Here is a 23,940-nt window from a genome sequence, read left to right on the forward strand (position 1 = left end):
TGACAGGGCTATTTCCTGAGGCCTCTCTAGAGAAGGTGGGAGTAAAGTTTTTGCTGCCAGTGTTCTGGGGCTAAGTCGGGAAAGAGGACTGGTGAGGTCTCGGACTTCAGCACACATATGTTTGCTTAACCCCCAGTTGTCTTGTGGCTGAAGTCCCATGTGCAGAAAGACCCTATTACACTCTCTCCAGAAGTTCTCTCTTCTGCTCTCCACTCCAAACCTCCCAAATGTTCCACTTAGCTGGTGTCCTCAAGAGCTCCCATGCTGTCTACTCCCCCTTTCTGTCCCAACACCACCATCCAGCCCAGCCAGGCTACACTGTGCTGGGAGCTCCCTTCCTCCCTGTCTACCCCTGGGAAATGACACTCCTGTCCCCTTGACTTCATTGCTAAGGAGACATTTCCACAGATGAGACACATTTGTGGAGACAGTCTGATGAATGGGTTCCCACCCATTCATCTGGCAAGTAGCTCTACGAGCTGTGCTCTGAGTGAGGTTTTCTCATGAAATCCTGCCCAAAGGGCAAACAGGAGAATCAGAAGCCATGGGGTCTATGCAGGGCTTATATTCTGGCCCCCACTCCCCGATGCTGAGGCCCAGGCAGGCACACCCACACTACCCAGTGGGTATAGCCCCTGCTGGAGACCCAGCCTGAGACACCCTGGGCATGCTCTGCCAGAGTCCCCTCACCACTTCTTAGGAGGCTGCGTAACTTCTGGGGCAGCCATGCAAGTCTGGGCCCAGCGCCCCTCCCTGGGAGCCCCGGAAAGACCAGCTGGGCCAGGCCCGGGCTTGGCACTCTGACACCTGCATATCAACTCAGCACAGCCTCAATGGCTGAGTTACCATCCACACTGATACGTGGGAAGCAGAGGGTCAGAGTGGGTGGGCAGTTTGTCCAGTGAAAACGCTGCTATTATAAATGACCATCCTGCTCTGTCTTTCAGAAACTTGGTCTGGAAGGGGTCACAGAGGCCTTTGAATTCCTGAGTACTTTTTTCATGGGGGATGGTAGACCTGGAGAGACTGAATCCACCTGCCCTGCTGAGAAGAGGTTGGGTGGAGGGGAGGCAGTACCCGGATGCCAGCAGTCCTCCAGATTGGCTTTTCAATCAACTTTGTCAGAGCATTTTCAGGGCCATCACCTCACCGCACCTCCCAAGGGTGAACAGGCCTTTATGGATAAAGAAACAAGGTCCACAGACAGGGTGTGACCTGCACAAGGTTGTTGCCAAGTTTGGAACCCAGGCCTCTGACCCCAGCCTAGGCTGTCCCCACAGCTTTCTGAACCCTCACCACACCCTGAGGAAACTCCGGATGAGATCAGGTTCCCCTGTGAGGAGCTGGCCTGCCTGTTCCTAACATTCCTCTTTCGGCGGTCCCCCCAGCACTCCGTCTTCGGCCAGAGGGCAGAGAACTCAGTACAAGAGAAGGCAGCAGGCTGGGTGGGGGTGTCTGATCACCCACAGCCCAGACAGGGACAGCCTGACACAGTGGTAATCCTCATGCCTGACCCAGGGTGATCCACCCTCAGATAGCCTCCCTGGCTTGCTAAAAAGAGCAGCAGATTGGATGGTCAGAGCAGCTCTAATTTCCAGTCCCGAATGTCTACTGCCATCAGTCACGTGCCCTTTCCACACTGTGCACTTGATGATCCTAGCAGGTCTATAAAGCAGTGGTATTTCCCCATTCTACAGATGAGAAAACTGAGTCTGTGCACAGTTAAAAGCTCTGCCAAAGCCACACAATTGCAAAAATATTTCTGTTCTCTATACTTTTCTGTCTTCTGGGGGAAAGTGAAATCAAGGTCACCAAGCAGGTGTATGTCTGTGTGTGCACTTGCATGTGGCAGGGGCAGGAAGGAGGATGGGGAGGAGCTGGTGGCCCGGACAGCTGGTGATTGAGGGGGGAATGGCTTTTCTCACCTCTAACTGGGATGCTCTCCCAAGCCCACCCTTGGGCAGCAGGTCACGTGTGTGCATCTTGTGTGTTGGGGAGGCCTGTACTTGGGTCCAGCTCATTTTGGCAGGGCCCCTGCCAGAGTCCAGCCTCTCAGGATCCTGTGGCAGGCCTGGGAATTGTCTGATTCCCAAGTCCCCAAGCCAGGCCCCTCCCCCGGGGCCCAGGCTCCTCAGTGGAACAAATGTTCCACTGAGAATGAAGAGAACAAAGCCTCCCAGGCCCCACCCCAAGCTCCATCTCACAGGGCCTGAGGGCTCTCTGAGCCTTTCATCTCAGAGGAAGTAAGATGGCTCTCCCAGCACCCTCTCCCAAGATAAATACTGGGGGCTGATCAGAGACCTAGCACCTCCCCAAATGCAGTGGGAGACCTCACCCAGAACCGCATGCATGGCCACAAGGTCCTTCAGCAGAGTTCCGGCCAGCTGGCTACCCTGTCCCACCCCCGGCCTGCCCTGAAATCCATGCTGTGCAGGGCACAGTGCGGGGATGTCTCACACACATCACCTCCTTTAATCCTCAGCCGAACCCCTGGAGGAGGGAAGCAGAGGAGCGAAGGAGCTAAGCAACTCATCCGGGCTGCAGGGCTGCTGAAAGGCAGCAGACCCCACCTCCAGCGTCGCTCCCTCTTCCCAGGGGGAGGGTCTGGACTCCCTGATGCAGAGTCAGAGCCGGGAGGGAAGTTTGGCAGCTGGTTTACTCCCTGCATCTTCAAGCATCATTAGGTCTTTTTCTGACAACTCCATCAGTTAGCAGGGCTCTGAATTGGCAAAAATCTGTATTTAGACATTTAGCCAAAGAATTAAGAAATGGTTGGTTTCAGAAAAAGCTCAGTGATATAGGAAGCAGTTAGCAGCAGGGAGATGGGATCTGGCCACCAGCCTTGGCTGCACCACTGACACCAACAGCCTTGGACTCATCACTGCTCTTCTGGGGGTGCCTCAGTTTCCTCCTCTTCCAAACATGTGTGATGCCTCCCACCAGGTAGTTAGGAGAGCCTGGAAGGTGGGGAAGTGCTCTGGGTTCTAGCTGCAGCTTTTTCCTCTGCTGGATGACTGGCCTTGGGCCAATTCCTTCCTTCTTGGTTGCATCCTTCTACCAGGACCTCTTAGATAACCTGCAGCTCTAAGCTGGGAAGGATGGGGGTGCAGGGAGCCTGTAGGGATGGCCAAGTACAGCCCCTTCCCCAGTGCATCCTGGCAGGTGGTGCCTCTAGAAGAGGGCGGTGCCAGGCACTCCCCACTACTCACCTGGTTGCAGTTTGCTCAACCTCTATTTGACGTTGTTGTCTGGGGCACAGCTGGAGAGGTGCTCTGTTTTCATATGCAGAGTGTGAGCATTCCCTGCCGCCTCCTGTCACATCTCATTGGAACCTCACATCTCATTGGAACCTCTTATCAATCCTCATGTCACATCTTATTGGATCCTCTTATCAATCCTCGGAAGTAGCTACTGTTATTGTCTCCAGTTCCGACCAGAGTCAAACCAGGACCAGTGACCACAAGACCTGCTCTCCTTGCTTCTTACCACACGGCCCACTTCTGGGAGGCCTTTCTCAGCCAGCCAAACCCACCCAGGCCTTTAGTTTGTTCTGTCAGTGATTTACGATTTCCCTCAAAGCTCCCCAGCGCAGACACCGGATTACCCTTGGGGGCACTTGGGAGGCAGGTAGGCTTCCTTACTTTAAGGTGGGAACGACAAGTCCCCTTTGCAGGGCCTCGGCAGGATTCAGTGAGAGGAGTGTCCCAGCCCTCCCTAGGCATACACATCATGTCACTGCTTCCCCCAGGAGAGGTGACCTGGGAGTCCAGGCAAGAATGGCCAGGCCTGTTGCTGGATGAGGAAATGGAGGCTTCGGCAAGAGGTGGGATTACCCCAACAAGGGCTGGGACTGGATACCAAGTATGTACCGGCTGCACTGGGCTCTGCCCACTGGGAACCCAGGCCTGTGGCCCTGTGGCCGTGGCCCCAAGGCCAATCTGAGAAGTGAATCCGGACTTTCTTCCAGAGGAGGATCATCTTCCCTCCCTGCTGCCTAAGATGGGATCATTTAAAAAGTATTGCTTGTTCGCGAATTGCCCAGCATCACAGCCGGAACAGGCTGCAGGGCTTGGACCTGTGCTTGTGGAGTACAAGATAAACTCCATCTCAACTTTTCAAGAGTCCTGGTCCCAAGGGTTCTTCTCAGCCTGCTGGCTTGAGGCTTTATTCTACTCATGTCTTTTCTGATAACTTCATTTGTGCCCCCAGAGACCTCAGACTTGTTTAAAAATAGAAAAATAAACAACATTGTTCTTCAAGTGTCCCCTCCCTGCTTTGGGCCCCCTAATGAGGTGCTGGCCAGGCTGGCCGGGGCTCTGTTCCCAGGATTTTCTATGCTCTGCAGGCCTCAAGACTGCTGCCGCCTCCACAGGGACAATACACTCTGAAGAGCTGCCCAGAGGCACGAGCAACCAGTGTAGGGGTAGGCATTGGGCTGCCTGCCTGGAGCTGTAGGCCCCTGGGTGCCACCATGCTGGGGTGCAGGGATCCATTCACCTAGGTGCAGAAGGACAGGACAGGCCCAGTGCAGACCCAATCACAGAGGGACCTTCCCCTCCTTTTAGCTCTGGCATCAGACCCACAGGCCCCTTCTGAGACCCCCAGGACTGAGGCCTTCAAGTCTCCCAGGCTCATCAGGCTTGTGGTTGAAAGTCTTGGACTAGAATTTGCAGTTTGTGTATGACCTGAGTTTTCCCCACCTGAAAGATGGGCTTAATGATAGCAGCCCTGCCTACCTCAGGTTTTTATGAAGCTGGATGAGAGTATGGATGTAAAATTGCTAGAATGCTCCAGGAATGCAAGTGGCCTTTTAGGCAGGCTTCACAGAGGAACGGCCTCTGGAGGAAGGCAGTGGTTGAGCCTCTCGGAGTTGTGGAACCCCACAGGGGTGGGGGTAGTCCTTAGGTGTGAGCATCAACCTCACACCATGGGCTTATAGAGCAGGGGGCAACATCCCTTGAATGCCATCAGGCTGCTGGAGGGGCCCAAACCATACCACTGGGAAGACAGCTAAGAAACAGGGGTGTTCCACCTGAAAAAAGGTGTGGCAGAACAGAACCTTCTGTACGTATTTGCTGGTGGGTGGAGAAGGGATTAGACTTGGCCCAAAGACAGCGCTAAAGTGAGAAGGGGAGTCATGCTGAGGTTGGTTCAGGTGCCCTTGTCCAGCATGAGCAGGCTGGAACAAGGTGCAGGGGCTCAGGCTTCAGGTGGCCTGGCCCACTTGCCCGGGAAGCAGAAGTAGAGACTAGGAGCAGAGCTGATCAGTGTCCTTCCATCTGCTGCAAGTCCCTGCGTCCTGAGCCCCTTCAGGCTCTCGGAGAGGGGTCAACCTCCTCCCCTTTCTGCCTGAGGGCAAATGCCAGGGACGTGCTCCCAGCAGGCCAGCCCAGTGCCAACCCGGTATCAAGGGGAAGTGAAGTAAGTGCCGGGGCCAGCACACCACTTCTCCTGATGCAGAAAAGGCAAAGATTAGAATAAGGTTCTCTGGAGATGTCTGGAGGCACCTACTTCATCCTGCCCTGTTCCCTGATGATCCAGGGCCGCTCCCTGGGAGTGCCCCAAGGACTCCAGCGGCCCTGCTTCTTGGGGGGAGGTCAGGGAGAGCAGCTGGCGGGGCAGCTCTGCAGCAGGGACCAGTGGTTCCTTCTGTGTACAGGCAGTGCCGTCCTGGCCTGCTGCTTCTGCTCTCTGCCCCCTCAGAGGCAAATGGCCTCTGAGATTCGGCAGACTCGCCAAGGACAGGGTAGGCTGCCTAGCAGGACCAGGCAGTTGAGGTAGCCCCACTTCCATCTTCAAGTGCAATCGCCCTTAGAGAGGCCTCTCAGCCAGCAGGGACCCCGGGGAGAAAGGGAGGCTGGGACCACTGCCTTCCCAGTCATGCAAACCAAAAGAGTTGGATGGTGAGAGCTGACAACACTCTTAAAACTTGGTGGAATTATTAGGAAAAATGCTCACTACTTGCTAGTTCCCAGCCTGTGGCCAGGTACTTTGGAACGTATCTGGAAAGGTAGACAGAGACCATGAGGGGAACTGCGGCCTCCTCCTACTGAATGTCCTCTCTCACGGAGTATGTCCTGCCAGGCCTTGCAGGAAAAGCCAAGCGCACTAGCCCCTCAGTGGGTCTGGAAGCCGAGGCCAGCTCTGCCCCCGGGTGGAGCCCTGGACCCAAGGGTAAAGCAGAAAAGAGAAGCAGAAATGCCTGTTTCCAATTCTCTGGGCAGGAAAGTTTGTTTGCTTGCTTAGTAAATTGTCTCTGAAGTATACTTTCTTTTTTAACTTGCTTTTTACTTATTGTTAAAATTGTATTATCAGAATTAAAATGCATTTTCTGAAACTAATCTCTTAGCCCCCAACCACCCTAACCAAAACTGTCGTTTTCTATTTTCTTTTGCCACCTTTCCCCAACCCGCAGGCACACTTTATTTTACGTCACTGTAGATGAGCGTAGATACATTTAAAAAAAATTTTATTAACATATCATTGATATACACTCTCATGAAGGTTTCACATGAGAAGCAGCAATGTGGTTACAACATTCACCCATATTATCGAGTCCCCCCCCATACCCCATTGCAGTCACTGTCCATCAGTGTAGTAAGATGCCACAGAGTCCCTACCTGTCTTCTCTGTGCTACACTGTCTTCCCCATGATCCCCCCCACACCATGTATACTAATCATAATACCCCTCCATCCCCTTCTCCCTGCCTCCCTACCTGCCCTCCAACACCCCTCCCCTTTGGTAACGCTAGTCCCTTCTTGGAGTCTCTGAGTCTGCTGCTGTTACATTACTTCAGTTTTGCTTCATCATTATACTCTGCAAATGAGGGAAATCATTTGGTACTTGTCTTTCTCTGCTTGACTTACTTTACAGAGCATAATACCCTCTAGCTCCATCCATGTTCTTGCAAATGGTAAGATTTGTTTCTTTCTTATGGTTGAATGGCTGAATAGTATTCCATTGTGCATATGTACCACATCTTCTTTATCATTTACTGATGGACAGTTAGGTTGCTTCCATATCCTGGCTATTGTAAATAGTGCTGCAATAAACATAGGGGTACATATGTCTTTTGAATCTGAGATCTTGTTTTCTTTGGATAAATTCCTAGAAGTGGAATTCCCGGGTCAAATGGTATTTCAATTTTTAGTTTTTTGAGGAACCTCCATACTGCTTTCCACAATGGTTGAACTAATTTATGTTCCCACCAGCAATGTAGAGGGGTTCCCCTTTCTCCGCATCCTCGCCAGCATTTGTTGTTCCTAGTCTTTTGGATGTTAACCATCCTAACTGGTGTGAGGTGATATCTCATTGTGGTTTTAACTTGCATTTCCCTGATAATTAGCCATGTGGAGCATCTTTTCACATGCCTGTTGTCCATCTGAATTTCTTCTTTGGTTAATTGTCTGTTCATATCCTCTGCCCATGTTCTAATCAGGTTATTTGCTTTTTGGGTGTTGAGGCGTGTGAGTTCTTCATATATTTTGGATGTTAACCCCTTGTCAGATATGTCATTTACAAATATATTCTCCTATACTGTAGGATGCCTTTTTGTTCTGCTGGTGGTGTCCTTTGCTGTATAGAAGCTTTTTAGCTTGATGCAGTCCCACTTGTTCATTTTTGCTTTTGTTTCCCTTGCCCGAGGAGATACGTTCAGGAAAAAGTTGCTCATAGAGACACATTTTTTATTTTGTGCTTTTTTTTTAACCATGAGGCATAAATGTTTTTTCATGTTGCTACATAATCTGTGCAATTATCATTTTAATGGGTGTAATTGCATTGAGTTCCGATTTACTAAACCATCCTTTCATTGCAGGACAGTAACATTATTTCCAGTCTGGGATTTTTTTTTTTTTTTGGTACTATAAATAATTTTGCAATAAACAGCTTCAGTGTATTGTTTCTTTGTTTTAAAATATTTTCTTTGGATTTGCAGGTTCTCCTTGGAGGCATTAGATAGATAGGGCCGTCCACTCTGGGAATTTAAACTATGCAGACATTAAAATAATAATTATACTGAATGTAGCGACATGTAAAAAACATATATGCTTCAAGGGGAAAAAAAACACAAAATAAAAAACATGGGCTCTTAAATATGCTTTAACTGAAGTCCATGATTAACGACAGAGCCCAGTGGCACATCATTAGACTTCTCTACGAGTTGCCATATATTCATAAAGGTCATTTTGCACGTGGATTTTCAATAGGCACTTGTGCATGTGTTGGGGTCCAGTCCATTTCCACCATCCTCCTTGAGGACATTGGGCGAGCACTCCCCCAGATGAGCCATGCGGGGGCTGCAGCACTGCTGGCAGGGTGGCCTCAGGCTGCTTCCGCTCCCACAGCATCTCCTGCTGAGTCTGTGACCAGCCGTAAGCCCAGGTCTCCTCCTCCTGCACTGCTGTCCCGCTGGTACCATCTTGGAGGGAGCTGTAGTGGACCTAAGTGCTGAACTCCACGTCACCTCCGAGACCCAGAGTCAGCTCATCCTGCCACCCCCCCAAATGCCAGGATTCAGGGGACATTTTCCACTCCTGCCCTTGGTCCTCCATGAGCTGGCAGCAGCATCAGTAATAACATGCTCCTTGGCTCTCAGCCTGGGCCTGCCTGCTGATCCAAGAACTTGACATCTCCACGTGCATTTTTCCATTTTGATGCGGCATCTTCCTGGGACACAGTCCATGGAAGGAGCCCAGGTTTGAGGGTCAGACAGACTGGGATCAGAGCCTGCTCTTCCTCTTATTTGGTTAAATTATTTAACCTCTTTGATCCTTGGTTTTCTTCATCTACGCAATGAACTTAGCGATAGTTACCATTTGGGTTATAAAGAATGAATGGGTAACACGTGTGAATGTGGCAGACAGTGCACCGGATGGGCAGTAAATGTTTAACCAGCACCGGTTTCTTTCCTTCCTTCCTGTTTCTCTTGGGCCCAAGGGAAAGCGTGGATAAGGTGCGGTGCCTAGCAGTCTGCACTGACAGTAGCTCATTAATGATGCCTGGGTGATGATGAATGATGGCTGGCTGGCTGGGCTCTTAGCAGTCAAGGGCAGCCTGCTGTTGGGGCAATGTTCCCAGGATAAAGGGGAAAGGGAAGAATAGGAAGTTGGGAATTTTGAAAGTCCAATAATCTTAAATATCAGGGACTGAAACAATGAAAGACCTTTGAGTTACTTTTGTTTGGACTTTGTGGTGTTAATAAGGAATCACTGAGGATCACAGAGGGAGAGAGTAGCAGCTACTGGGCTGGGGTGTGAGCCCGTTTCAGTTTTTATCAGTTGATTCAAAGTGAGGGGTGAAATAGATCAACTGTTGTTGCTTAGATGTGTTGATAAAAGAGAAATTGTTGTCTTGAGGCAAAGATACACATCCTACAGAGTTCACAGGGGAACATGTTCCCAGGGTGCCCTGGGGTGGGTGTCCCTGAACAGCTGCAAAGCAGCCCAGACACCATCTAAGAACCCTTCTGCTTGCCGACAGGAAGGCTACTTGTAAACAGCAGGCCGGAACTAGGAGGCTGTGCGCAAAGCGCAGCCCGCTGCTCCCGTGAGAAGCAGAAGAGCTCACAGTCTGGGGTTTCCTAAACTGTCCTGAGCCTGGACTTGCCCTGGGTGACCGCATCAGGTCAGAGTCTGCTGCTTTGCACAAACTGCCTTTAAAATACAGGTACAGATTGGGTTTTAACAGGTTTTTATACCAGCTGTTTGGAACTCTGCATTTTCCACAGAATAGCATAGAAAGTGTTGGGTTCCCGGTCTGAGCCGCAGGTTGACACTAATGCAACAGCATTAAAAAAGACAAAACAATCCTGCTGCAATACCCATGGAGCCCTGATGCACCTGAGGATCTTCCTGCCTCCAAAAGTCAAGTTGAAATGGCAGTGAACCACCTTCCCTCCAATTAATTCTATGCTCTGTGAGGTACCCTCCCTCATTCTTCTGTTTTTTCTGTTGTAGGATGGTGGGAGGGTTGTAAAGGACAAGGAAGAGGGGCTTTTCTGTCTCCCTCATATCCCTTCTGCCTCCATCTCCCACACATCTGCTTCACTTCCTATCTACTCAAATAAAGCCCTTGACCTCCTCACTGATTTCCACAAAGACTCCACTCGAAGCCAAGTGCTGCATGAATTTGGGTCAGCACTGCTGAAGCCTGGGAAGGAGCTGGTTTTGGAGCATTGACATCAGCTGCCTCTCCTGCCCTTCTTTCCATCTGTCCTCCTCACCCTCCACCTCCTAGAGGGCATTCGGGGATCCCCATTTCCCTCCCTCCTCCACTGGGCAGAGAGCTCCCCTCTCCAGCCAGGCTACCTGGAGCACAGGGGTCTTCCCACTCACAGGACCCACCTCCCCAGATGCCCGTTGCTTTAAAATGTCAATGGCAACTTTTCCCCTCCTTATCCTAGTAGTTCAATAAAACAGCAAAGCCGCAGGATCGAACTACAGAACCATTCGTTCAAGAACAGCACTTTTTTGGTACTCTGGGAGAAGTGGTTTTCATCAGAAAGGCTAAGGTGGTAAATAGAAACATTTCCTAAATAAATCTGGCAGAAATTGTAAGAGGGAAAGCAGTTAAAGGACATGTTTGTAGGAGACAGTCTGTCACAGGTGGAACTGACTGTGGGCAATGTGGATCACGAAATAGCGAGGTCCCACGTGGGCCATGTACCTGGCCTCCCTGTGCGAGGCCTGGCCGCAGCCTACTGGATCACGGTGGGGGTGGGGGAGCCAGAGGCAGGAAAAGGCAGCTTTGTGAAAACAAACCTTTTCAGGTTAGGCGTTTGCCCGGGGATGAGGCTGGAGGCCACCTGCGCTGTCCACTGCTTCTCCACACCTGCGTTGTGGCAGGGTGGGAGGCTGTGTCCCGGAAGGGAAGGGGGGAGGCAGCCTCTGATGTCACGTCCCTGCCACTGATTCGCACTGTGACTTTGACCAGGGTACTTAGCGTAGTCTGAGGCTTGACCACGTAAATGGCGGCTTGCGTAGATACACGCTAGGGCCTACCCCTACAGGTGCTGACTCAGGGTTAAGGGATACAGACTTTGATTAAAGCTCCCTATGGGACTCAGACGCATAGCCCGTGGATTAGCTTCTGTGTTTCTCTAAAGTTAACTCAAAATGAAGTGATGCAGTGTTAGATTCTCAACGTGTCTGCCCCCGTGGATAAAGTGAAGATGCCTGTGGCCAGGATTCTCACCTGGCCCTGGTCAGCTAGCTCATTACACATGTGTGGGCAATACATAGCTATTGACTCTATATAAAGAGTTCCGCCCAGTGCTCTGGGTGACGTAGTGGCCTGGCCACATGCTGCAGGAGAGCAGAGGACAGAGACTGAGACAGCTGCAGGGGCAGAGGCCCAGAGGCAAAGACTGGCTTGCTGCATGCAGACTTGCTCTGAGTGGGTGGGATTGTAGTGATTGACCTGCCACAGTGGGAATGAAGTGGGGTATAAACCCTTTCACCCCAAGAACATTCCATTGTCATTTCTTGGCCTCATTGAATCCACAGTGAACTTGCCCGGGGCTGAAACCCATTGTCAAGACAGCCCCTCACACCCTCTTCCCACCAGAATTTCTCTCCTTTGAGTCCTTTTGAGATATCAAGCCTCCCACCTCACAGAGTCAGGCCCCTGGGCCACCCCAAACACTGAGACGTGCAGTCCCCTGAGTTCCTCTGTGCTAGCAGGTAACTCTTCTGGAAGGTTCCTTAGGGCAGAGGCAGGACCCATGGGCCTGAAATCTGTGGAGAGCCTGGCCTGGTGGGTCTAAGCCAGGTTTAGGCCACATGGTCCCATGGATGTTTAATAATATTTAACATTTGTACTGCCTTTCTCCCCTATTTGTTCCATTAGTGGAGGGGCTTCAGGGTCCAAGTTAAGCCCCACCTTTGCCCTTCCCTACATAAGATTTTTGTCCAGGTGAAACCCGGCAGCCTGGAGGAGGAGGGGAGAGCCTCGGGGCAGCACATGAGGAAGGAAGGAGAGCCAGGCTGCCTGGTCTGTTTCCTCGTGCCCACAGCATCCGCAGTCCCACCACATCTCTCCCCCTGCCCAGTCTGACCTTGGCTTCTCCTCTGTCTCTGTCTTCTGGCTGCTTTCTCCTGCTGGGCCCTTGGTCAGGCCTACCTCCCAGCACCCTACCCTGTCCTAGCTCTTGTCCATTCATTCATTACTTGCTTCATACACTTCTAGGTGTCTGTTTCTGAAGGGACTTCTTCAAGTGCCTGGGCTGGTCCCACAGAGGACACAGGTGGTGGTGCCAACCTTGTGGGGAAGGGGTGCCCAGGACTTCATTCAGTGCCTGATGTACAGTAAATTGACTTACTCATTTGCCACAAGAACTCAAAGTTCTGGTCATGAGTTACGTGTCTTTCATCCCTAGCTAAGGAAGCCACATCCCTCAGCTCCACTGCCTTGTTCTCTGGGCAACTACCAGCTGGTAGGGGCATGGGATTTAAGGTAATACCCAAACCTGTTCTGTGTGTGCAGTAATGTGATTTTTGTGAAATTTTCTTGGAAAATATTTAATTAAATACCCAACGGAGTCAAGAGTTGCACTGTGGACAGAGCACTGAATTGAGTCCTCCTCCTCTGGGCTTTAGCTTCCTCTCTTTGTAAAATGGAGTGGTAATATCTATCCTGCACCTGCCCACCAGAAAGTCACAACCCCACCCAATGACCTGCACAAAGTAGGGCTCACTAATGTTGGGTCTGAGCACTGGCTGAATGACTTCAACTCAACGCTGCCACCTCCTGGCAGAGTTACTCTAGTGTTGAAGAGTGACTCCTTCCACACCCAGAACTAGGGATTCCTCCTGGGCAATGGGGTTAAAGGAAAAGAAGCTTCTGTGAAGAGGCATTCTGCTCATCCGTTCTCAGGTCAGCCCAGAAGCTCCATCCCCCTGTGGCTTCCAAGCCACTGCCCCAGACAGGGTTAGAATCGCCCTGGAATTTCTGACCCTCTTTATTCCCCCAGTGACCAACTCCCACTAATGGGTGAGGGAACGTTTCCTTTTCATTTAAATAAACGTTTAAATCCTTTCTTTTCTATTATCAGCACTTAATACTGTTCATTGTCCTGAACACACTGCTTTCATTGAATACTACACATTTTGATGTTCTGTGTGTTCATTTCATTTTGTTAAATTACTTTCTAATTCTCCTGATGAATTCTTTGACTTTGAGGGTTTTCAGGATATTTTTCTGTTATTGATATCTAATGTAATTGTGGTGTGGTCAGAGAACATATCCTGTATGATTTAAATCCTCTTAAATTTATTGAGACGTGCTTCATAACCCAGAATATGCCTATCTTGGTACATGTTCCAAGTGCTCTTGAAAAAAAAAGTATATACTGGGTGGAGTGTTCTATAAAATGTCAAATAAGTCAAGTTGGTTGATAGTCTTTTCATGACTTTTACATTCTCAATGATTTTTGGCCTATTGTTCTATCAATTATTGACAGAGGGATATTGAAATCTCCAGCTAGTTATATATGTGAGTTTGTCTCTTTGAAGAAAAAAGGTCTTTCATATTTACTGACATATTTATCATTTCTGGTGTTCCTCCATGTAGGTGCACATTTCCTTCTGGTATTTTCCTTCTCCCTGACGAACTTCCTTTAATGTTTTTTGTAGCTCTGGTATGCTGCTGCTCAATTCTCTTAGCTTTTGTATGGGGAAGTGAAGTCTTTTGCCTTTAGGTCTGAGAGATACTTTTGCTGGGTATAAATAAGAGGATGAGTGTCCCTCTTTTTTTTCTCTTTCCCAGTTAAAGGTATCACTCCATATCTTTGGCTTGCTTAGTTTCTGACAAGAAATCTAGTGTCATTTTTATCTTTGTTCCTTTGTATGTATGTATTCCATACCCCTCCCCACACCAAAAAATAATTTTCTCTTTATTACTGGTTTTTAGCAATTTGATTATTCTGTGCTTGTGTGTGGTTTGATTCACATTTCCTCTGCTTGGGTTTTTAGTGAATTTCTTGAATTGATGGATTTGTAGTTTTCCTCATCATGCTTTCCTCTGACTTTTTGAACACATGCAGCATATTTATAATTGTTTTTTAATTTTGTGACTGCTTATTCTTCATTAGTGTCATTACTATCTATTTCTATTCATTGAATTTCCTACAGGTTGTGGGTCATGTTTTCCTACTTTTTTGCATGATGCTGTTTTTTAATTGGATGCTGAGTATTGTGAATTTTACATTGTTAGGTGCTTAATTTTGTTGTATTCAATGAAATGGTATTGAGTTTTATTCTTGGGTGTAGTTTTGTTACTCCAAATGAGTTTAATCCTTTCAAGGACTGCTTTCAAAATTTATTATGGCAAGATTTACTTATTATATCTTTCTTACATAACCATGGAATACTTACCAAAAGTAATAATAAATTGAAATTGGTGGGACACTAATGAAATTACAAACTTGACTTGGATTTCACCAGTTTTCTCACTGTGTTCTTTGTTCCAGCGTCCACTCCAGGACCCACAGTGCATTCAATCTTCACGTCTCCTTTGGCTCCTCCCACCTGTGATGGTTTCCCACTTTTGTAGACCCTCCTGCCAGATGCGTTGTCTTCATTAGACTGGGGCTGTGGATTTGTGCAATGAATACCCTGAGGTGCCCTTTTCTTCACAGCAGATCAGGGGCACATGACAGCACCATGGCCTCCTACTGGTGATGCTGACCTTGATCTCTCAAGGTGCTGTTGCCAGGTTTCTCCAATGTTAAAGTACTTAGTGGACAAAGCTAGAAAATACATGTGTGTAACTAACGCATGTATACTATATGCCAGTATTTATTTCTCTGTATCTATTCAGAGAGGCAAACAGATACCCATGAGTTCATAGTGATGTTTCTGAACCACACGTAACCTAGCCTTTCCCTCTTGCTTCACTCAGTGTGGTGTGTGGTTCTATGAGTCTAAACAGTGCATAGAGGCATGGATCTGCCGGCTCAGTGCCACCATAGAGAACAGATCCATCACCCTAAAAAGTTTCCTTGTGAGACTCCTTTGTAGTTAACCCCTTCCTTCTCCCCCAGCTGCTGGTAACCACCCATCTGTTTTCCAGCCCTAGAGTTTTGCCTTTTCCAGAATGTCATACATCCTCTGGATCTCTTTTACTTAGCAAAATACTTTCACCCACATTGTTACATGAATAGATAGTTTGTTACTTTTTATTGCTGAGAAGTACCAGTGCACTGGTACCACACTGGGTTGATCCCTAAAACTCTGGCAAGATCTTGATATCTAGTATGAGGATGTCAGCCTCATTCCTCTTAAGAATTGCCTTAACTGTTCTTGATCCTCCATATGTCATGTAAAGTTTAGGATCAGCTTGTCAATCTACACAAAAACATCAGCTGGAAGACTTTAGATTCACATTAACTCTGTGGATCAGTATGAGGAGAATCAACACCTTAGAAATAATGTGCCTTCCAGACCATAAATATCGTCTATCTGAGGGAAGTTTTTAAAGGCACTGAAAACAAAGGACATTGTTACCCTCTTCTCTGAGGACATGAGGTTTGCTTACCCAGTCCTGAGCAGCTATGAGGCTTTCAGGCTGCACCCCCAGGGGGTCTGCTCCAATAACTTAAGGCCTCCACTCAAGACCCAGGAGGAGCTAGCCTCTCACTACCCCTCCCAACAGACACTGCCATCCACTCTTTTCCTTGACAGATGCTTTACATCTGTTTAAAGTTTTAAAAATATAAACATTCATCATGCCATTTTGAAATGAGTCGGTAGCAGACAAAATGAACAGAAATACTACTGACAAAATGAACAGAAATAAAGCAGTATTCAAAAATAACACTAAAAATTAAGAAAGTTGAACTAGCAATGAGAAGTTTTAACTGAAATAATACTGTTCCATCTTCTTTTAGAAAACGAGATCTTGAAAACCAAACTGCATCAATGATGTCATTATTGAGTCACTAGCGTATTTTTGTGTGAGTTTTTTCCAGCAACTGTAAAAAAGCTCTTTTTTGACTATGCACTAGTTGGGGAAATGGTGAGGAGATATTTTTAAGCAAAGACCAAATATTTTCTCTATGACTTTCATCTTCAAATCAAATCTCTTGTTCAATAACTTTTTGAAGATCTTTAAAAAAAACTTTTGGATTTCTTGGCAGGGACTGCAATCTTTTTGTCAACAAACTGTAGTTTCTGTTTCTAAAAAAATCCCCTGCATTTGGGGTTTATTTTCATCTTCTCTAGTTTTATCATGCATAAATGGAGATTGCACCACTGAGTTACCTGTATAAATTTGTATACTGACATGTTTATTTTCCCTTGTTCAGAACACCTTGACGCTAGGGTACATGTTATTCTTGAAATTAAAGTGTTGCTCTTCATTTGTCACCCTCTTCCTCCTCTGGAGGATTGGAGACTTCTAAATGAGTGTGAAATTTAATGCAGGCTATAACTCTCTGGATAGGTCCCTAAATTTATTGGTTCAGATTTCAGACTGTTAAAGTAATAGCAACAAAAATCTGGAATACAGTAAACTGGAACTGTGATCACTAATGAGCCTGCTCTGTCTCCTGCCTCTCCCCAGCTGCTCTGTCTGCTGCTGGCTGGGTTAGACCTGAGGACACAGCCAGGGCCAGTGCAGGGCAGGACTGAAGCTCAGGGTGGAAGCAGGGAGAGGCACCAAGGCAGCCTCTCCTGGGCCCTTAGAAATGCTCCCTCGGCACCTGCAGCCTTGTCCTAGAGGAGGTCTGTGTGCTGGGGTCTCTCTCCGGGAAGCCATGAGGCAGGGAACCTGCAGAGCGGGAAGCTGCCATGGTTGGAACAGAGACAGGCCCAGGACACGTTCCCGGCAGATGCCTGCTGGGCCTCCCAGAAAACAGTAGCAGCGCCCCTTGGCCTCCAGGGCCCAGGCACAGCTCTGGTGACCCAGCCCTAGCCCTGTGGCCAACATCTACCCTGCTGTCCTCTTAGGAACAGCACCCCCTACTCTTCCTTCTGGTTTCTCCTCTGTCCCCAAGTCTTCTGGCTGGTGCTGTCTTCACCTCTTCGCTTCTCCCTCCTGCGGCATTTGCCCTGCTGTCTGGCTCCAGGGCTCCACAGGTTCACTGCACAGCCACTACGGCTGGACAACAGAGCTCTCAGAGGCTTCAGGCACTTCTCTGTCTTTGGTCTGGGCTCCATTTTTGCACTTTGTGTCAAAGATTTCTTTTTATTAAAGTAAGAATTTTAAGAGGGTTCCATTTTCAAACTTTTCCACATTTTAATGGTCACTTGTTCTGCCTCCACTCCCACCTTTTTCTTTAATGTCTATTTGCTGCCAGGCACCACAATAGAAATAGTGCCAGGCACACTCAGGAGATCTGAGTGGCCTTGGGCAAGTCTCTGTCCTTCCCTTCAGGGCCTCTTTTCCACATCCATGATTTATGAGGGGGTCAGTCTAGATCAGAGATCTCCAGATATTTTTGACCATGCATCCCCAGAAATAAAAAATGTGGAGCATGCATCCATAATATACGTATATGCTCACTTATAAATGCTATACCTTTACTACAATACTAATATTTTACGATACAAACACACAAAATAAGAAATTTAAAAGCTAATGTTCACACAAAATATTTAAAAATTCATAGTATTTATTTTGCATCACAAAATTTCTTCCTCACACAATTTTATGATTTGCTTGTAATTAACAACAATGGTATAAGGTACAGCTACATGGTTGTGTAGGCTTCACTATTCTTTGAAATCACGCTTTGACACTTTGCTATGGAGCTATTTGGAGGTCTGGCTCTAGTTGAGTTTATTTTTAATGACTGTCATAGCTGACTTAAAAAGAAGAAATGTATCATCAGCTGCACATATTAAATTATAGTACTCATTTTCAAACCCATCCACCAATTTAAGGCTCTTTATTGAAACTGAGCTTGTAGGTGTCTATCTTCCCTGACAGCGGTGCTTACAAGCTAATTGAAAAACATTGCATTTTTATATTTTTAACAAATGGACTCAAAATCCACTGACACTCTTTAGTTGGGTGATTTTCAGACAGATTAGAAAAATCTGTTTTTAATATTTTCAGGTTTGCAGATAGAAGTATTTTTTTTATAGGTGGCACTACATGTTTTCAACAACAAAGATCTCATTTTCAAAATATTCTTTTCAAAGCATGAGTTTCTTTGGAAAAGCAAATACTTTCTCACTCATTGTTAAAACGAGACACTTCTACCTTGAAGAGTCAGAAACATTCGAGTTCCTTTTTTGGTGGATATCTGCTAGGTAGCTAACTGCCAACAGCCACTTGTCATCATAAAAAGCTCAGCAAATTTGGAACGCTTGTCTTTTTGTACAAAAAACACATATAATTCCTCTTGAAATTTGATGGCTGTTTTAAGTGCTCTGCCAAGAGATAACAAGCAAACCTCCACGTGATTCAAGAGATTTCCAGAGTCACTTCCCTTTGGATTTACAAATCATTGCAAATGTTTTACTCTGTTAAACTCTTTTTTAAAAAAAACTAAGCACACCAAAGCATCCTGGAGTACGTTGTGCACTTCTGGATTTCACTTCATGCCTGCAGCAGCCTGCGGGAAATTCTGCAGGGCTTTAGTTTCACATGTCACCCTCACTGCCCCCTAACCCAGAAACCTTTTTCATCACGGAGCAGCACCCCATCAGTGATTACTCAGACAGTCCCACCCGCGAACAGTGTTTTTATTAAAAGAGTAATGTACTGTGCAGGCCATATTGTCTCTTTCCTTTAGTGGCTCACAAAATGTGGTCCCTTGTGTATTTTATTACTGAAACAGAACCTAGGAAAACCACGTTAGAAACATCTGTCCTTTCCTTCAACTATTTAGCAAAAATTCCACAGTGTGAAATATGATCTAATGCTTATTTCCCTGCATCTCGCATCTTCCACCAGTATCTGTGGTCACCATGCTGTGCTCTGTGTACTATTCTTATAACCACCAGCTACCACATCAGCTGCCCTCTTCCCGATCTCTGTAAAATAAGGGTGTGTGTGTATGTGTAGATAACAGAGTCACATCACATGGGTCTAAGGAGGAGTGGTTTGGCTTTCTGGCAGTCATCACCCCCTCCCCCATCACTCCCAGCAAAGCCAAGTAACGGGGGCGGCCCCCAGGAAGGGGAGACTGGTATCTCACTCCCCGCTGGATATTTGCTTAGGCAGTGAGCTTGTTGCTCTGCCTTGCACCTGTCTGAAAGCAGGAGAAGAGGATTGAAGCTGGGCTTCTTGTTATGTCTGACTGGATTCTCATCATTTCTGCCTCGTAGAGAAGAACTCATATTTCAAGAATGGGAGGTATCTGCCCTTGACATTTTCTAGAAGCTCACTTGCATTTGCATTTTAAGCATTATCTTCAGTCGTGGTTTCCTTGCAGGAATCTTGTTAAGCCACCTATCCATTTGTGAGAGTTAATTTAGTTAAAATTTGGCGAAGTAATCTGTAAAGCCACTTAGCTAGGTACGTGGGACCCTGACCTCGTCACTGTAGACAGCCCTTATCGGTGTGCATTTGAGGCCGTCGCACCTAGTGTTTCTGGGGGGGGTGGAGGTGAGAGGGCGGAGGAAGCAGACACAGCGGAGCTTGTTAGGAGGTTCTGGCAGGGCGGCCCGGATTCTCCTGGACCCTGGCTACTCCTGGAACACATAAATGTATATAGATCTATGAAATTAACCCCATCACCTGGGGAGGTGACTTACAATGCAGATTCCTAGGTGTATGAGTTTGCTAAGGCTGCAGTAACAAAGCCACAGCTACGTGGCTTAAACAACAGAAATGTATTGCCTCACTGTGCTGGGGGCTGGAAGCCTGAGATCAGGGTGTCTGCAGGGTTGGGGCCTTGGGAGGGCTGTGAGGAAGTGTCTTTCCCTGCCTCTGTGCCAGCTCCCGTGGTGTGCTGGCCATCTCTGGCATTCCTAGGCTTGTAGATGCATCTCTCCAGTCCCTGCCTTCCTCTTCACAAGGCGTTCTCCCTGAGTGCGTGTTTCTATGTCCAAATGCCCCCTTTTGGTAAGGACACCAGTCAGACTGGAATAGGGGACCACCCTACTTCCTATGCCCTCATCTTAACTAATTATATCTGCAAACACTTTATTTCCAAATGAGATCAAATTCCAAGGTACTGAGGGTTAAGACCTCAACATGTACATCTTGGAGGAGACATAATTCAATCCATAATGCTGGGCTACACCCAGACCTTCTAAAACAGGGCCTCTGAGGGTGGGAGCTTACAATTCATGTTTTTAACATGGACTTCAGGTAACTTGTATGCTCACTAAAGTTTGAGAACCACATGGCCACCTGCAGTGACACAGCATGTCCTCTCTCCCGCCTCAGATCCATAGCAACACAGTAGATCCCCCTTAACCCAGGGGAATACTTTCCAGCACCCTTGGTAGATGCCTGAAACCATGGATAGTAGTGAACCTTATATATACATTTTTTCTCATGCATACATACCTACAATAAAGTTTAATTTATAAATTAGGCACAGTAAGAGATTAATAATGTATTACAATTATAACAATATACTGTAATAAGCTATGTGAATGTGGTCTCTCTCTCTCAAAATATCTTATTGTTCTGTTCTCACCCTTCTTATGATGAAATGAGAGGACGGGAGGTGAATGTGGCAGGCACTGTGCCGTAGCATTAGGCTGCTATTGACCTTCTGACATTAGGTCAGAAGGAGGAGCATCTGCTTCTGGACTGTGGTTGATTGTGGGTAACTGAAATTGTGGATAAAGTACACTACTGTACCAATTAAAATTAAACTATAGATTTTAATATGTAGCTGAATTGAAAAGAAATGAAAGAGAAATTATGTGCCAAAAAGAGAGGAATCAAAACCAGAGAGCTGAGCTTTAGCTGAGGCTAGAACAACCCAGTGAGTGTTAGGCAAGAACGTAGGCACCTGGGGGCTGGAGCTGGGGCTCAAACACCCCTGTGGAAGGTGACAGGCCCATTGTGTGCTTAAAGCAGAGGCACTAACCCTTTTGCATGAAGCCTGGAGCCTTAAAGAGATTATCTTGTTAATGAAAGGGGGACCAGAAAAATCAAGCAGAGATTTGTTTCAACTAATTAAAATTTGGAAGATTGAGGATGGGCTGGCCTTTCAGACCTGCTGTGTGAATTCACAGATTCAAATAGCTTTCTTAGCTGAGGTACATCTAAGGAAAGGAAATTTGGGCTGGGGGAGAGGGAGGATCTGGAAACCAGAGCAAAGTGGGGCTCTGGTAAGGCCTGCCAGCAGGCAGGGGAATTTAGAATAGGCAAGGGTGGGGCCCGGAGCAATCAGGGGAAGGGAGTCCTGGTAGGTGGGAATGGATTGGGGCACAGAAAGAGGGAGGTGGAGGGTACCTAAGACGCACTTACTGCTTTTAAAGATTCTTAAGCTTGTTCTGTGCCTTTGACTCTCGTTAGACCTGCCCACCCACAGCCTACCCAACCTACATTCCTGGGGGCTGGAGGGAAATGAGCAAGGTGGTCTTAGTGAGCTGTCTCTGAGCTGGTAGAGAAGCAGCTGGGTGTTTGTCCAGAACCCAGTGGAGCCAGCATCAGAAGGGCCCTCTCACGTACGATGCTAGCCAGGCCCAGTTTAGGGGAACTAGGGTTTCTAAAATCATGTGACCCTTACTCATTTGGGACACGGATTTGAGAAACAGTTTGATTTAAAACGAGAACTGCTGTGCAGATCATAACATTTATAGTAGCTAGATAACAACTAATAGCTACCACTTGTTGGGTGTTATTTGTCAGTCACTGCAACTCTAAGTCAATCTTGTTTAATCCTCACAACAAACCTATAGGTAGATAAAGTACTCTAGAGCTTATAGATGAGAAGTATCTTATCTTGTAGATGAGAAATCTTAGGCTCCAAGAGATTGTATAATATATCTAAACTAAGGTCACCCACTAGTAAACAGTAAAGCTAAGATTTACATCTGGGTCTGTCAGACTTCTACGTCAATATGTTGACAGTGGCTAATTCTGGGGAGTGGATGACAAGCTATTTTTATCCCATTTGTATTTTCCAAATTTTATACATAAAATGGAGAAAAATTAACCATAAAAAGAATAACAAACCAAAAAATGAGCCTTTGGAAGGTGTGTGCAGGAGGAGATGACAGTGGGGAGAATGATGTTATGCATGGTCCTTCACCCTGGGTACCGTATATCATGCCCAGGATCCTGGCTTATTGACCCAGTACTACTGCAAGATGTAGATTGTTGCTATTGTTTTCTTCGCAAAGACAGGACTGTGCTTCTGATAGATGAGCAAGGGCCAGGGAGGCATTAACCTGAAACCGATAGACCTCCCCTCTTCTTCCTCCTCACCCACAGGTCAACCCTTTCAGAGACCGAATCTGCAGTGTTCTCCCATAACGATGTATTCTCCTTTGAGGATGTGCTGGGCATGGCATCTGTGTTCAGCAAGCAGGCCTGTCCCAGCCTGAAGATTGAGTACGCCTTTCGCATCTATGGTGGGTGCCACGGGGGACTGAGTGCCAGTGGTGGAAAGGGGACACGTCATAGAATAAATACATCATTGGTTTACATGGATATCTATGGGTATTATCAGGTTTCTTGAGAACTGTAGATTTTTTAAAAAATGGTTGTGAGCTACTAGTCCAATGGATTGGTCCCCTCCCCTCTATGCCATCAGAGGCAAATGGAGTCTTTGGTGTTGATATTCTGTAGTAGTGGTGTGTGTAGGTCAGAGAGAGAGAGAGAGAGAGAGAGAGAAAGGACTACATATGGGTATTCAGGAGTCATGTTTGTTTTGCTCAAGTTAAGAGACTTGAACACTAGAACTCATGCAGCCACTAAATGGCTGAGAAATCTTAAACAAATCAGTTCACTTTTCTGGGTCTTGGTTTCCTCATCTTTAAAATGAAGAGGTTAAGAGAGGTCATATCTGAGGTCTTATGATTTTTTTGGTCTCTGCGGTAGCCATAGGCTCTGCTGAAGTTCTAGTCTTCAGTGGGTCCATGTCCCTTTAGCACAGCTACTATGTCTGGAATTCTCAAAAGGAAAAAAACAAAAAATCTTAAAAAGCCTCCAAACAGACCACGTGCAAGGTTTTTAGCTCATCACGAAAACTGGGCCCCGAAGGACTTGTGCATTCATGCTTGCATATTTTGGTGCCTCACCTGCCTGCCTTTCCTGTCATGTCCTCCCTTGTCTCCGCACAGTGGACACCATCTTGCTCCTGTCTCACTCAAGCAGACTTGGGTAGAATGGAGTGCAGGGATTTTTAAGCCAGATGTACTATGAGGGCTCAGTTTTCTTATTTGTGAAAAGGATATTTTTGTATCTTATATGTCCTCAGGCTTAGTATCCAGTAAACACAAATGAAATCACAAATTCCCCTGCTGAGAATAGCTGGATAAGTTCCTGTCAAACTGTTGCTTCCACAGATAGCAACTATAAACTCTAAATAAAATATAAAAATCAACTGATGGTACTAGAAAGTTACCAGGAGCAAAGAGTTGACACTTTGAAGAAGGAAATAGTACTAGATGGTATCCACCTCCAAACCTTTTAAAATTTTTTGGTGAATGGCATTGTGCAGGACTGAGAGGAACCCTACAATCTTTCTGATTTGAAGAATCAGAGAGTTATGGGCACTTTCTCCCTGGAAAGTGAAAAGAAGAAAGAGTCCATGAAAGAAAACCAGAGAAATGAAGCCCAAATTTTGTATATGTACCAAAATAATTTTCTGACCTCTAAACCATATATGCAAGGGCAGTATCAAGGCAACTCAGGTAAGGATAAAAGAACTGAACTGAGATTTGAATTGCCACTGTATTTTAACAAGGATGCTGTGTGACAGGGTTTGCAGTTCAAGTCCCACCAGTTGTTTTCTAGAACAAAAATTCACCACTCTTTGAAGGACTATAACAGAATCCAGAGTTTCCACAATAAAGCATTT

At 46.8% G+C, this 23,940-nt stretch overlaps 1 protein-coding gene across 1 annotated transcript in view; it reads left to right on the top strand.

Annotated features, from left to right (window-relative positions):
- Window positions 1-23,940, top strand: part of CIB4 (calcium and integrin binding family member 4) — a 44,814-nt gene that overhangs the window by 14,549 nt on the left and 6,325 nt on the right. Inside the window, 2 exon segments of the mRNA XM_057497349.1 lie at window positions 22,350-22,375; window positions 22,377-22,489. Coding sequence (XP_057353332.1) covers window positions 22,350-22,375; window positions 22,377-22,489 — 139 coding nt within the window.

The sequence above is a fragment of the Manis pentadactyla genome, chromosome 2 (assembly GCF_030020395.1).
Source record: "Manis pentadactyla isolate mManPen7 chromosome 2, mManPen7.hap1, whole genome shotgun sequence".
Lineage (NCBI taxonomy): Eukaryota > Metazoa > Chordata > Mammalia > Pholidota > Manidae > Manis > Manis pentadactyla.